Source organism: Malurus melanocephalus, unplaced genomic scaffold (assembly GCF_030028575.1).
Source record: "Malurus melanocephalus ecotype Western Australia unplaced genomic scaffold, MMel_1.1 scaffold_27, whole genome shotgun sequence".
In the NCBI taxonomy this organism is placed as follows: domain Eukaryota; kingdom Metazoa; phylum Chordata; class Aves; order Passeriformes; family Maluridae; genus Malurus; species Malurus melanocephalus.
This window is the reverse complement of record NW_026623259.1, coordinates 1395516-1409249: the sequence shown is the minus strand read 5'-3', so window position 1 is coordinate 1409249 and position 13734 is coordinate 1395516. Positions and strand designations below refer to the sequence as shown.

General features: G+C 36.4%; 1 protein-coding gene across 1 annotated transcript in view; it reads right to left on the bottom strand.

Annotated features, from left to right (window-relative positions):
- Positions 1-5528, bottom strand: part of TFEC (transcription factor EC) — a 37012-nt gene extending 31484 nt beyond the window's left edge. Inside the window, exons 1-2 of the mRNA XM_057390489.1 lie at positions 5282-5528; positions 3071-3166 (exon numbers count right to left, since the gene is read on the bottom strand). Of these exons, the coding sequence (XP_057246472.1) occupies positions 3071-3166; positions 5282-5362 (177 nt within the window). The 5' untranslated portion in view covers positions 5363-5528. The remainder of the gene's footprint in view (positions 1-3070; positions 3167-5281) is intronic.
- Positions 5529-13734: the final 8206 nt, after the last annotated feature.

Sequence of the window (13734 nt, the reverse complement as noted above, 5' to 3'; positions counted from 1 at the left end):
ATAAATACATTGCTGTCAGTTAATAAAATTTTMATAAAACTAAATTATTAAAAGGAAATTACTTTATATTTTAAAGTAAATATATTTTAAAGTAAAAGGAATTACTTTAAATTAGTGTCACTTTCAAGGGTCTTTTTTATTAAATTTTACCTTCTCCACATTGAACAGTTGTCACTTAATGATAATTCATCAGAATAGTTATGATTTTATTTCAGCTATGCTTTATGAACAAAGTTATAATTTGGTTTACAAATACTTTCAGAAGAATCAAGACCTCTTGAATATAAAGAGGATYTATACTTATATTTTAGCTGAACTTGTGAAAATTGTTATAAAAAGTAGGTTTCTGCCTTTAGGGTATGGTGAAGAGCAATAGAAACCCAGCCAGAAAATTTCCTACTCTGAGCAATTCCTAAGTGACCACCCAAAACCAGACAGTTTCATGAAATTATAAATTTGGATCCAAACACAATAAAAACCAGATAATCCACTCTCCAGAAGCTGTAATTATTTTAATGAGAGATGGAGGAATGCTCTTATTTTCACTTCTCTGATTYTACTAATACATAACTATAATTCAGTAATTCAGGGTCAGACAATGAGCCTTTGAGCAATTAATCACATGAGTGGTCTCACAGAATTCAATGTCTTCATTTAATGTGCCATTAAAATGGTACATGGGTGCATTTAACTAAAGCAAACACTAATTCACTGCAACACACAACAGGTAGCACTGCAAAAAGTGGGAAGATTGCTCAGCCACTATCCCCTGAGAACAACGAGAAAAAAACATGGCTTCATGAATTTGTATTTTTCAAGAAAAGATTTTGCTGAAAAAACACCTGAGTCTTATTCCACATTCTGAAAACCAAGACTATCAATTTCAGAATTGCAGCAACTGCTCTGCACAGTTTGCAAAATCAAGAAAATCTCAAGTACGGAAAGTCTAAGAAGAAATCCTAAAAATACTTAGGCATTAAACTGGAGAATTTTAAAGATAAAGCCAATGCCAAATCAGACAGATACAGAGGCAGCTCAGTCTCACCTGTAATCTCATCTGCTCTATGGGTGTTCATGTCAGCACCACAGCAGGCACCTTGTGCAGAAAGTACATCAGAGCTATTATGAGACTTGGCTGAAGTACAGCACAAACCCAGCACATTTTCTCAGGGAAATCAGATGTTTTCTTATTCCTGRTCATGTCTCCTAGGCCAAAACTCTTGTAATATATACATTTTTTTAGGTCATGCGAAGAAATTTCATTATGTCTCATGTTTAAGGAAAACCTGGGTATTAAACATTTATTTTCTATCTACCTCTCTATCTTTCCTTATGGCACAGCTTATGACCAAAATGTTGCTGGAGGATTTAGGATGTTGCCTGGAAGATGGTATAAAACCAAATGGCATGAGCTAAATGCCCCAAATCACCCCCATATGCCTATTTCTTTTTCATATTTTTTGATACACTGTGTTAAAAAAGAAGAGAGAAGAAGCAGGCACACTGCTCAATTTCCTCACACTGATGCAGTTTGCRTGTCTTGTTGCCATACTATTTGAGCAGAGAGATTTGGAAATGCATGCTACTCCCTGGTTTACCTAACAGTCTGCTGATTTCCTCAGCACACGTGAAAATCCAAATACTATTGCTTGCCCCAGAATAACTTCAGGAGTCCYTAACCTTTGCAAGTACCATATCAGCAAGGCCTAAAAGACATTGCATACTTCCTTGCTCATCAAGAGTAAATATTCAATAAATTTTAGAGACAAATGTCCTTCAWGGCTGAAGATAAAGGCTAATGAATCTGGAATTAGCATAGATTAACATGATCCAGTTTTAAAAGGTATTGAGGGAGTATGACTTCAACCCAAAACCCAGAATTCATGCCTTTCATCACCATCCCATAGTATCATACTTGAAAGAATCCTCCCCTGTCTTTCACTAATTTGAGCCAAAATATTAATTCACTCCCTGGGGACCATCCCTTTTCTCTGCTCTGTACTGAGATATGTGTAACTCAGTCTAGCTGCATTGGTTCTCTAGTTGGCATGCAAATGCCAGGTGTTTATGGAAATGTTAGTTGCAATACTGGTATGTATAGTGGGCAACAAAGAACAGTAGAGATCTTGTCTTCTAAGGTGCTTTTGTAGCTAGAGAAGTTCTGTAAGTCAGAAAAAATGTGCTCCTCCAGAGGGCCATTAAGAGCAAGCACCTGACTGTATTCTGATATGAACTTGGTAGATTGTTAAAGCCTGTGAAAATCCTTCTGCCTTCAACAGAGTGAAGTTTCCCTTTATTAATGTGCATTTTAAAGCCCTGAAGATAAACAATTCCCAACATAAGTTAGGGTAGACAGGACAGTACATCCTTCTGTGAAGTGCATTGCAGTTATTGAAAGGTATAAATTTCATAAATAATAATGCTCTATGTGTTGCTGTGTCCAGAAAACTCCATCCTTCCTCTTCAAATGTGTAACATATATGGAAACATAAACAGCCTTTGTTAGTCCTCTGACATTTCTTTGCAGAAAGACATTATGAAATTGATGTTTGTTACATTAATTCCCATGAAGAAGTTACATTTATCTTATTTGTCCTTGAAATTATTCAACTAAATGCAACTTCCCCATATGAAAATCCAGAACTGCAGCCCACCCTTGCTTCAGCATAAGATACTGAGGAAACCACTGTACCACAGAAACCATTAGACTGGGAAGCTTTGACTTTTTCGAGTTAAGGAAGAAGGATCCCTAAGCAAGGTTTTATAAGGCCTTCTAGGATCCAGGGACTTTTTCTCATTATTTTTAGAACTGCACAGGAATTAGTAATGCAATAGGTTATGTACCAGATATTTTGCTGGGATAGAACCCCAAATGCTGTTCAGACCATTTGAAACAATTGTGTCCACCATACTGGTGCCCTTTTCTGTAATATTTATTGACAAAAAGGCAAGAAACTGAAAAGAGTATAGTCCACTGATACTCTTCCTTAGTCTCTGAACTGTGATGTGTTTGAATCACGCAAAGTTTTCTAGTATAAAAAAGCAAGATGAAATTCAACAAAATACTTACAGCTCTTTGCATTAGTAAGGGACTTTCCGAACAACCTATCCCTTCATCATTAAAATTTGATTCCATATTGATTATGTCTTCAATCACCTCTTCCATCTGATAAAATAATATTTTAAGACAGATCAGTACAAATAATAATGGGGAAAAGTTATTTTGAAAACACAGAGGAATTCATTTTTGGTATCTATTACAGCAATAAAACTGAATTTCTTAAGTTTTTGTCTGAAAATTCAAACAGTTCCACACAATATTCACATTTTTTACTTCTTGTGAAAACAGTTGTGGTTTAGCAAGATACATCTCTCTCCTTAAACACCAGCCCATGACCTTATTGCAACACCATGACAGGAGCACATTGCTAAGAGGCAACTGTGACCTCTCATCTTGATGGAAGGGGTCATATCACAGGGCATTGCTGCATTGGTGCAGGAAGGCTGAAAGGATCCTGCGGCTCTGCAATGATKGAGTCTCACAAGGTTTGGTGTTACATGCTGCTCTCGAGGTTCAGCAGGCAGAGTTTTGTGTCATGTTTAGCAGTACACAGGATACTGTTCTAGACAGCCTTCTGGTTTCACTTTTGACCTAACCTGAGCCAAAAATTGTTGAAGCAGGTGGGATAGCTCATTAATTAGTTTGGATGAAACAAGACCTATAGATATATATAGATTTGGACATAGTACAACATGAGTTGTCAATGATAATTATGGTCTGACTACTTTCACAAAATAGTATTGGGAGATCCCATGATGAGCATGTCACGTTAACTCTGCTATCTGCAGCTCTTGGGAGCTGAAAGAAGTGTAGATAGTCCAATGCAATGAAAGTATCACACAGACAATGGACCTTTCAACACAGACTATTAGGCCACGTGGCCCAGCACAGCTCATACATGCATTCCTCTCCGTCTCTAAAACCAGGGAAATGTTGTTCCAGGAGTTGTGCCCAGGATACCAAGAAATGCTGGCAATTACACAAAATGACTGTAGTTTGCTGAACCAACCTCAGTGTTGGCTCTATATTATTTACTAATATGACTATAGCCTAATCTCAACCACAAGGCACATCCACATTAGGAATTTACACTGTGCCACTCATCCCCCTGTGGTTCTGAGATTATTCAAATCATTGAAAAGTTTCCAGATCTTGGCCAGGGCCAACTATCACTCTCCCAGTCTTCACCAAGAAGGTGAAGGTCACTTCAGAGGTCTACAGAGAGGTTTACAAGCAGCAGTTTTGCCCATCAGGACATAGGGTGGTACAAGGGCAGGTTCCTGATCAGACCCAAAATGCCTGAGAACAGTTCCAGTACACTGCTCTTTGCCAGTATGGAGGTGGGCATCCACAAAGGCCATTTAAAATAGCATTTTAAAGTAGCTAATCCATAAACCTGCCTTAAAATGTCAGTTGTCAATGCAGAAGGAATGGAGAGGCCCCAGATGAACTCTTCAGGAAGCTTTATGAGCTCCCTCATGCTTCACTACATAACATCCAAATGCTCAAGTGAGTCACAGTGTATTTGTAAGATTCTTCTGTTCTAATGAAGTCCTAGACATGATACAGCATCTCCATTTCTCATTTCTGTAGGAATCCCCCTTTTACATAATAAASAGTCTCTTTTGAAATCTACCGAAGTATTAAAGGCCATAATGACCTACATCTCACACTGGCTAAGAATCTGACATTGTATTATAGCTGCACACTACTGAAATCGATGGTGGCACTAAAGTTAGCAAATCCTTTGGTTAGCCAATTTACCCAAGATAACTGATACAAAAGTATGCCAGCTAACTGAAAAATGAATGAGTGATTCTTTCCGCTATTCCTTGAAGGTAATCAGTACTTAACTGGCTTTTTGTGGAGCTAGGTTAATACCTTTAGACAGAAACAATTYCCATCTGAAAAAAAGTTTTGCTTGGCAAAGTGCACGTTCAGAAAACAAGCAACATATGATTTATACRTAAAACGATGCAGCAGCACATTTTATCTGGCAGCAGGCTAAAAGCTTAACCCTGCAGTAAGCTATTCACAGGCATGCAAAGGAATAACCCACAAAATTCCAAAGGATACAGAAAGCAAAAGCTGTAACCACAGGCCCCTTGAAGGTGAAGAAAATCATCTCTTTCCCACTACTAGTCCAAGGTGTGTCATGTAACATTTTAGTAAAAATAGACAAAGCCCAGTTCCCCTTTCCCTGACTCAGCCCTGCCCTACCGCATTTTCGTGTTCTCCCCCAAGGGCCAGCAGCTTGGTGACAGGGCTCTCCGGAGTGCCGATATTGCTCACTGGAGGCATGTGTCCGTTCCTGAGAATGGAGCTCACTCCCACCGGCTGGATCGTGTGAGAGTGGGACAGGGACAGGCTCTGGCTGGACAGCTTGGTGTCAAGGGTCAGGTACTGCTTCACCTGGTGCCTCTGGCTCTGCTGTATGTGGTATCTGGACTGATTTTCCAAGTGTGTTTGTACCTGGGAAGAAATGGAAATAATTGCTGAAGCTTCACATTGCTTGTATCAGTATTTATCCATGGGCTTGTTCACTTAAAAATACTTAAAAAAAATAAATTCAGCTTTAACAACGCTTGGATAGAATTATTAACCTTTTTTTTTTTTTTAGTTTTACATCCTTACACATTTTTTATTTGTTTACCATTTTCCCCTTACAAGGCTGAACAAACACTCTGAATAATTGTAAAGGAAAAACAGAATTAGAAAAGATAACCATGATCCTGAGAAAAGACCAGAAACACGCTACACATTTTTCTCATTTAAAAGTGATCTCTCTTGAGATCACTGCAATTAAATCTACATGCATATATGTACTCTAAAATTAATATTAACTTTTTTATACATGAAAGACTAAATAAATGCATAAAGAGAAATATAATCCAATCAATTAGAATGGTTGTGACAAGAGCATGTCAACAGCATGTGTCAGCAGCAGCAGACATTCACTCACAGCTAAATCCATGTTTGTCTCACCTTGCAATAAGTACAGTCATTTAAATGAGGCATTGCTGTGGTCCCAGCTACAGCTCTGAATGTTCACTATGCACAAACTGTGCAGACTCTTSAAGTGCTTCTTGTGGACAGATCACATTTTTAGTGGATAGGGCTTTATAAACTCAGTGGTCATGCCAAAATGGCTAATTCAGTAAGACTTTGGGCCATCCTTTGATTACAGAGATTGACAGTTGCTACTTCAAACAGCTCCCATTTCAGATMAATGCCACATTCCTGCAATTTAACTACCAGAGGAGCATTGCATACACAAACCTTACTGTCATTTCAGCCCTGTGGCTCTCTCCTCTTTCCGTGGCATGACTGGTCACAAATGCCTTGCAATAAATTTTTTTCAAGTGGCCCCTGTGTAAGCATGATTAATAGCTGTTAAATAATAGCAAGACTTGCTTTGTAGACTTTTTTTCTAAAAAAAAAAGAAATATCATTTAAGCAAACTTCCCTTYGATTCCCCCAACATACATAAGCAGAGAGAGATAGCCCATAAAAGCAGTTTGCTTTTGAAGAAGCTATATTTTTTTTACAATATTGTAGTATCTACTTTATTTTTAATAGCTATGAAATAATTTTAAATTAACAGTTTTTTAAACTAATTTTCTAGTCATATAAAAATGAATAAGCCATGCAGTAATGAATATAAGATTAATTATTTTGGATGCAAGCCTTTAAGTTATTAAATAACATGCCATTAAAATATTTATATGAAATCTTAAATGCACTGTTTGGATTTTCCCCTGGTTTATGTTAGAAAGGTGTACATGCTATATACAGCTGCAAAAGTTACAGCTGTATTTGGGATTTAGCTAAATCATTATTTGTCTTAACTTWGATCTTAATGTTAGTTTTAGAAAGTGCATAATGCACTTTTGGTTTAAACTCTGATTTACCATGTTTAAGGATACATGTAAAATAATTCAGATATTTATGCATCTATTTAGTCCTTCATACTTAAGCTCATATTGAAAATTATGTACTGAAGCATTTTCCTAAATGTTAATCCAATGAAATCCACTGCATGCTAGTTTAACTGGAGTATTATTTTTTGGCAAAATCAAATATTTTGAAGCAAAATAAATACATCTCATTGGATGGTGGGAGCAGGAATTCTCTGCACACCCTTGTTTTCTGCTGCTCTTTCTTTCCTTGTGCATCCAAGGAAGTTCATTATTATCCTAAACTCTACATTCACTGACTGAATCCATGCTCAGCGACCACTACCCAGAGCCTTGCAGTGCCTAAACTGATGAAGATCTCTTTCCAGGAGTGCAGAATTCTGCAATCAACAGCCTTGAAAACACAGATCCTTTACGCAGCATAAACTGGCATAGGATCAACATATAGGCTGCAATTGYATTTACTGCATTTCATCCCAACTAATTTTTTATCTTGAATGAAGCCGATGAACACTTTGCAATGAGCAATGAATTTCTGCCTTAGAACTTCTATGGGCCTACCTGAAGCATAAAATCAAGGACATCATAKATCTTCAAATTAAATGAGATATGTACGAAAATTGCAGTGTCCAAAATCCATACTACCTTATTTTTAATTTGTTTTTAATAAGTAATTTTCATAAGGAAGTGAGTTCTACTACAAGAAAATAGCTGAAAAGTCAATGGCTTGCTTTTAATTTTCTCTGGGGTCCAGATTGCTTGTGGCAGACCAAAATCTCTGTGCATCCTCTTTTCTGAACCACCATAGAGCCATTCCACTGGGCACAGGGAAGATCTGTGAAAGACAATCAGCTAACTGCTGACTAGTAAAAATAGTTTATCAGAAGTGCTTATTTAGTATGACAGTCTTTCAGTGATTATATYTTGCCTTGAACTTACAAAAGCAGAGAAAGAATTAAACTTTGCTGATGTATCTATGTTGTATGGTTTTGCAAACCTCTCCACCCCTTTACTGCGCCAGTTACAGTCATTACAAAGCAGAACATTTGAGGTTAAAAATAGATCTATGCCCTGATTTTCATTTTTGTATATTCTATATAAGACTTAGTAAGTCRCTGCTAATGTAAATCACTTTTTAAAATCAAACCACACTGTAAAGACAAAGCAGAATGGGAAATTTTTTTTTTATAATCATATTGTTAATGTATAATAAAAGTGTGGGGGGTAAATTCATTCTATAAGAAAGGAATATTAAGATTGCAAGACAAGTTCTCAAAACATAGAAATTACTTTTAAAACTGACCATGTAATAAGTGTGAAATAGGAGTAGAAACTCAAATCCTTATAATTTTATAAAACCAGATAGGCCAATGTCTCATTCCATGTGTGACTGGTTTATTCTCCACTGGAATGTTGCAAGGCTTCTTTTATGTTTTATCACTGATATTAAGGTAAGTTTAAGTTTAGATTTTCTGAATATTACTGATGACTTAAAACACTTTTAAATAAGTATTACCAAAACTGAAAACATTAAACTTTGACTATCTTTTGAGCTTCATTTAACTGATGCACAAGGAGTGATTAAGCACTGGAACAAGAGGCTGCAGATTCTCTATCCTTAGAGATTTTCAACACATGTCTGGACAAGGCCCAGAGAACCTGAAGAAGCAAAAGAAATATAAAAACAGACAGGGAAATATGAATTGGTAGTCYACATATAGAAACTCTGAATAACCATTACCAAGTGTGGTGAAAAAACAATGGTGTCAGGTTAGAAGTTCTGTTAAACAAATGCAWAAAGCAAAAGGCCTGAAAGATCACTTCCTCACATAAATAATCCCACAAGTAAAATAACCAAGACCAACATGCACTTAGCTGCTTAGAGACTTTAATCATGTGCATTTCTTAAATCCACCAAACATAATCGGTCTCAAAAAAAAAAAAAAAAAAAAAAAAAAAAAAAAAAAAAAAAAAAAAAAAAAAAAAAAAAAAAACCCCAGGAAAAAAAGAAATATTTTCCAGAGTAGAAGAGTTTTTCTTTTTCCCAATAATCCTAGAATGGTATTCTCTAGGAGGGTTGGAAAATTGTTTTTTCAATTCAGCATTTTTTGAGGAATTCCCATAATCTGAGTCAACATTTTATCAGAGCCTATGTGGAATTTTAAGGCTCAGGTGTTGATGATAATACACCTTTTACTGCCACAACAGTCTGAATATAAGTTTACCTTCTTTTTTTCTTCTCTGTGGGTCAATGAATATTTAATCATTTGTTTAAAGCAGAAAAGCATAAAGGAAGACTCTGAAATGGCTTTCAACACAGAGCATCCAATAATCGGGCAGGTCGGTGGAACCTGGATTCTCATCTCTGACAAAAATTAAGTATTGTTRACAAAGCATATTTCTAGCTCTAAGCAGACCATTTTCTATTAAATGTCTCTCTGCCATYCTATTTTTCTTGTGAGATGGATGCCCTTGCTTGTTGGTATACCCGATTTCTAGGAAGAAATAGGCACTCAGTGACYACCTTATCATGCAGACCCTGCTCTGACAAACCTCAGACACAGCCCAGGACTCAGTGCTGTTCCCCTGTGCCTCTGCTGTAGCCCTTAGCACAGTCACTGACCTGGCCCTTCCTGCCAAGTGCTCCTGCTATCATGTGTAACAAAGAGTTGGATTTGTGCACATGAAGTTCTGGTTCTCCTCCCAGATATTCTCTTGCAGCAGCTGTAGCCATGAACTTTAAATGCTAATTATTCCAGATTATTCAAGGAATGAAGGACAGCATAAAATCTAACAGTTAATAGATTTTCCACTCCCTCCTAGGCACTGCTTTTGTAATATCTGGCTTTCCTAAACATGGTGAATTTAAAGTCTATTCAGAACCAGAAACATCAAGCATTAAGGGAACCAAAAGCATCCAGCACAAAGGCAAATATTATAACTCCACCAATTCCACAAAGCTGAAAAAGAAATGAACACTTTGAGACAGATTTTGTAATCCAGAAAAAGATMCCAATGCACAGTCAACCAACTGCATGCATTTCTATTTTATATCTCACCGACAAGCCAGTTCTGGGAACAAGACCATAACAACCTTTCATAATTACAGATGCACATTCGGACTTCTTCAATTGCTCTTTTAAATTTGAGCACACACCATCATGTTGCAACACTGCAGCACAGTTGTGTAACATCTTTTTCCATATTTGCAATAAGTTTGCTTTCGTTTCTAATGCATTGCACAATGGCATAACTCGACTTTCAGTMGTTTATTTACATAAATTGTTTTACTTCACAATTTTCTGGTGGGATTTTTCTTCTGTTGGTAAAAGAGTACATGGCAYATCAAAATGAAGAAAGAGGAACTATTCAGGAGACCTAACGTCGGAATGAACAATGTCACAGATATTCTGTTAAGCAGTGTTACATCTTTTTTGGTGTTCCATTAAGGGCAAGCAGGTGATATCTGTACTCCCAGGCTGCTCAGCCCAATGTCAGTCCCGAGAGAAATAATAGGAAAACTGAAAAGAGATTCAATTAATAAATTATTAAAAGATAGGAATATAATTAATGCTAGTCAACATAGTTCTGTGCAAAATAAGCCTTGTCAAACAAATCTACTTCTGCTCTTTGATGAGATTTTAAGTTAGGTTGCCAAAGGTAATGATGGAGGTATAATACACTTCAACTTTTGTGTGCCTTTTGACTTAGTATCATTCAATATTCTAATTAAAAATATAGCACTACACAGTATCAATAAAGSCTGTTTTAACTGGATTAAACATTGGCTAACGAACATGCATAAGAAAGTGATCAGCAAAGGCTTGGCATCAAAAAGAAGGGTTGTTCAGTCTYGTATTACTGAATTTTATCTTCAGTGATTTGGGACAAATGAAARATAAAACCAGATAAAAAGCATAAATATTTTTGGAGTGGTGTTCCCAGTCGGATTAATATAAATCTGCATAGACTAGAGGAAGAAACACAGGATGCAACAATGAAGAAAACACCTCAAGCAATGAGTCTGTGAAGAATTGGGGGTCATAACAAGCCAGCAACTCAGTAGGAACATCCTACAGATGCTATAGGAAGAAAGGGAAAATGGCATAAAGAAAGTAGTGAATAGGAACCTGGCTTTACTCTGCTTTTATTTATGGCTCAGGAGAGATCAATAATGGAAGCCTAAAAATATTTCTACCCTAAATATTTTTGAAACACTGTTGAGAAATAGAAAGTGTGYAAAAAAAGAACAATGGAAGTAATTGAAGATTGAGAAATGGGTCCTTCAATGAAAGCTTAAAGAAGCTCAGCTATGTTCTTGTTGTCAGTTTGGGAAAAATGTGAAATTTGTTGGAGATGCTGAATGTGAAAGGGTCTTTCAGTGCAGAAAGCATGGTAAGAGCCACTGGCCACAAGCTGATGGGAGGCATATCAGAAATTGTGTGCATAAACAGTGAAGTACTCAAAAAAGGGTGCTCTAGYTACTATTTTCTTCAAACAAAGGATTGATAACTTTCTGGGAGAGAGAGTAGGCAAATCCAAGATATACTTTTATCAATTGTATTCTTGGACTCAAAGCTGAGTACTAGGGTAGTAATTGAATGCAATACAAAACCCCGTGATTTTAGAGGAATTAGAACRAGTGATCAACTAATCCTTGCTGTGCTTACATTTTATGGGGTTTTGGACCTGAGAGCTGGCTATTTTAATACCAAATTTTTCCTTGATGAAAATTCACTCGGAATTTTTAAAATTCTGCTACAAAATAATATGCTTAAAGATGATCATAGTATGCTGGACAGAACTCTGACTTCACTAAAGTTTGCCATTCATGATGGATATTAATTTGGTTCAGTGTTTTTAACAGCTTTTGAAGCAAAATTTCTCACCCTGGTAGGACTGCATCATTTATCATCAATCCTGAGCACAACACCTCTCTGCAAATGAGTGATGGGAATTCATGTTCTTTTCAGCCACTGTACTAGAAAATAAGTATTTAATTATCCACTCTTAATTATTAAAATGTTCTGTAAGTACACTGAAATTTTAATTCCATTTTAAGATAAGAAAGACAGGCACAACAGAGACTAWTTTTGCTCTATATCTGAGAACTTTCAAATGTATTTTAAGGGTTAGAAAAAAAGCATAAAAGCATTTTTAGTTATGAAATAATCCTTTTTAACATCTATTACAAATGAATATCWGTTGTTTGTTTGTCCTGCTCTCTCTATTAAACTTTTTGAGGAAAGACTATTTGTAAAATTACTTCATAATAAAATGAAAATTCAATTTAACTTGGGAATTATGCACTTCTGTTGTATCCTGAAAACTATCACCAAATACAGTAGCTATTCACTTTAATGTTTAGTTTATAAAAGCATGTGTGATTATGCCAATTAATTACTTAAGCTAAACACAGTAATTAATTTTTAAATGTGAATATTTTTCCTATAGGAACTTTGATCTGACTAGATGAGACCTTCTCCATTAATATGCATGAAGAGAGAATACAAAAGACATCTAGTCTGGAAACTTACAGCTGTGTTTAGTTGATGCCTTACAGTAGCTTTCAAGTTAAGAAAAATTCTCATGTGACTCTAATGCATTATTTTTCATCTTATTTAACCTTTGACAYCATATTCGTCAGGAACTTGTGAATATTCTTTCAAGGGTGAAGGGACTGAAGAAGAAATGTTCAAAAGTTCATTGACAAAGGCCATGTATTCAACATACTGCTACACAAGACTACTGCTTGTGTATTTTGGTATCGCAACATCTAAAAATAAATGTGGGAGTAATTGGAAATTCTCCATCACACTTCCAAGTATTATGAAAAGCAAGAGGAATCTGGGAACAAAACAACTTCTGAACAGACTTTGCAGAAATCAGTGCTGGGTAAGAAAACTTTCTTTGCGCAGAAAAGGCAGCAGAACACTTTCTCAGAAGGAGAAAGGCAGCAGAGCTCTCAGGGCTGTGGCAAATAGAAGCTAGATCTTACAGCTAACCATTTCCTGACAAATCCCCTTGCAGGCACTGGGATTTTGATAACATTTCCCCATTGTGGTATTCTCTAGCACTCACTGAACATTGGTGGACCTCAGTCCTTTCAGGTATTTCTCTGTGCTAACCTCCTTGTGCAATCAGAAATGAGTTGGGGGAAGCCAACTACCTGCACCGAGCAACTACAGAGACATTATCAAAGCAAGCACTTCCATTTGCGCCGGTGTACCTGAGACACTCTTGGCTTCTTAATTGAACTCCTGCAGTTAAGAKACACACAGCTCTGATGGCTCCTTATCCATCACCAGCTTGACTTCTGAAGAAAGGATCCCTAAGGTCTTAAGGCCAGCTTGTCATGTTTTAAAATAACAATGAGTCTCGATGACTTTGTGGTCTTCCCTGGCAGAAAAGAATCAAGTTTTTAACATTGCACTATAAAAACAGCTTATAAAGTTAGGCAAAGCAAACTACAGGAAGTATTTTTACAAAACCATGCCTTTGATTTAACTTGGAATTTATGTTGAAAATCTAAACTGAGAATAAAACCAAGCACCACAGTTAATAGGCCACACAAGCATAAAAATGGTTCACAATCAAATTAAGTAACCCCAGGTAATATCCTTATTTTGACTCTGCACAGTGACCCTGTCCRTGCTCTCACTGATTTATAAGACCTGCAAATATAATAAATTTTTACTGTTCCAGTTCTTTACTGTTGGTGTTATTACAGGACAGTGAATATGACTACTACATTTC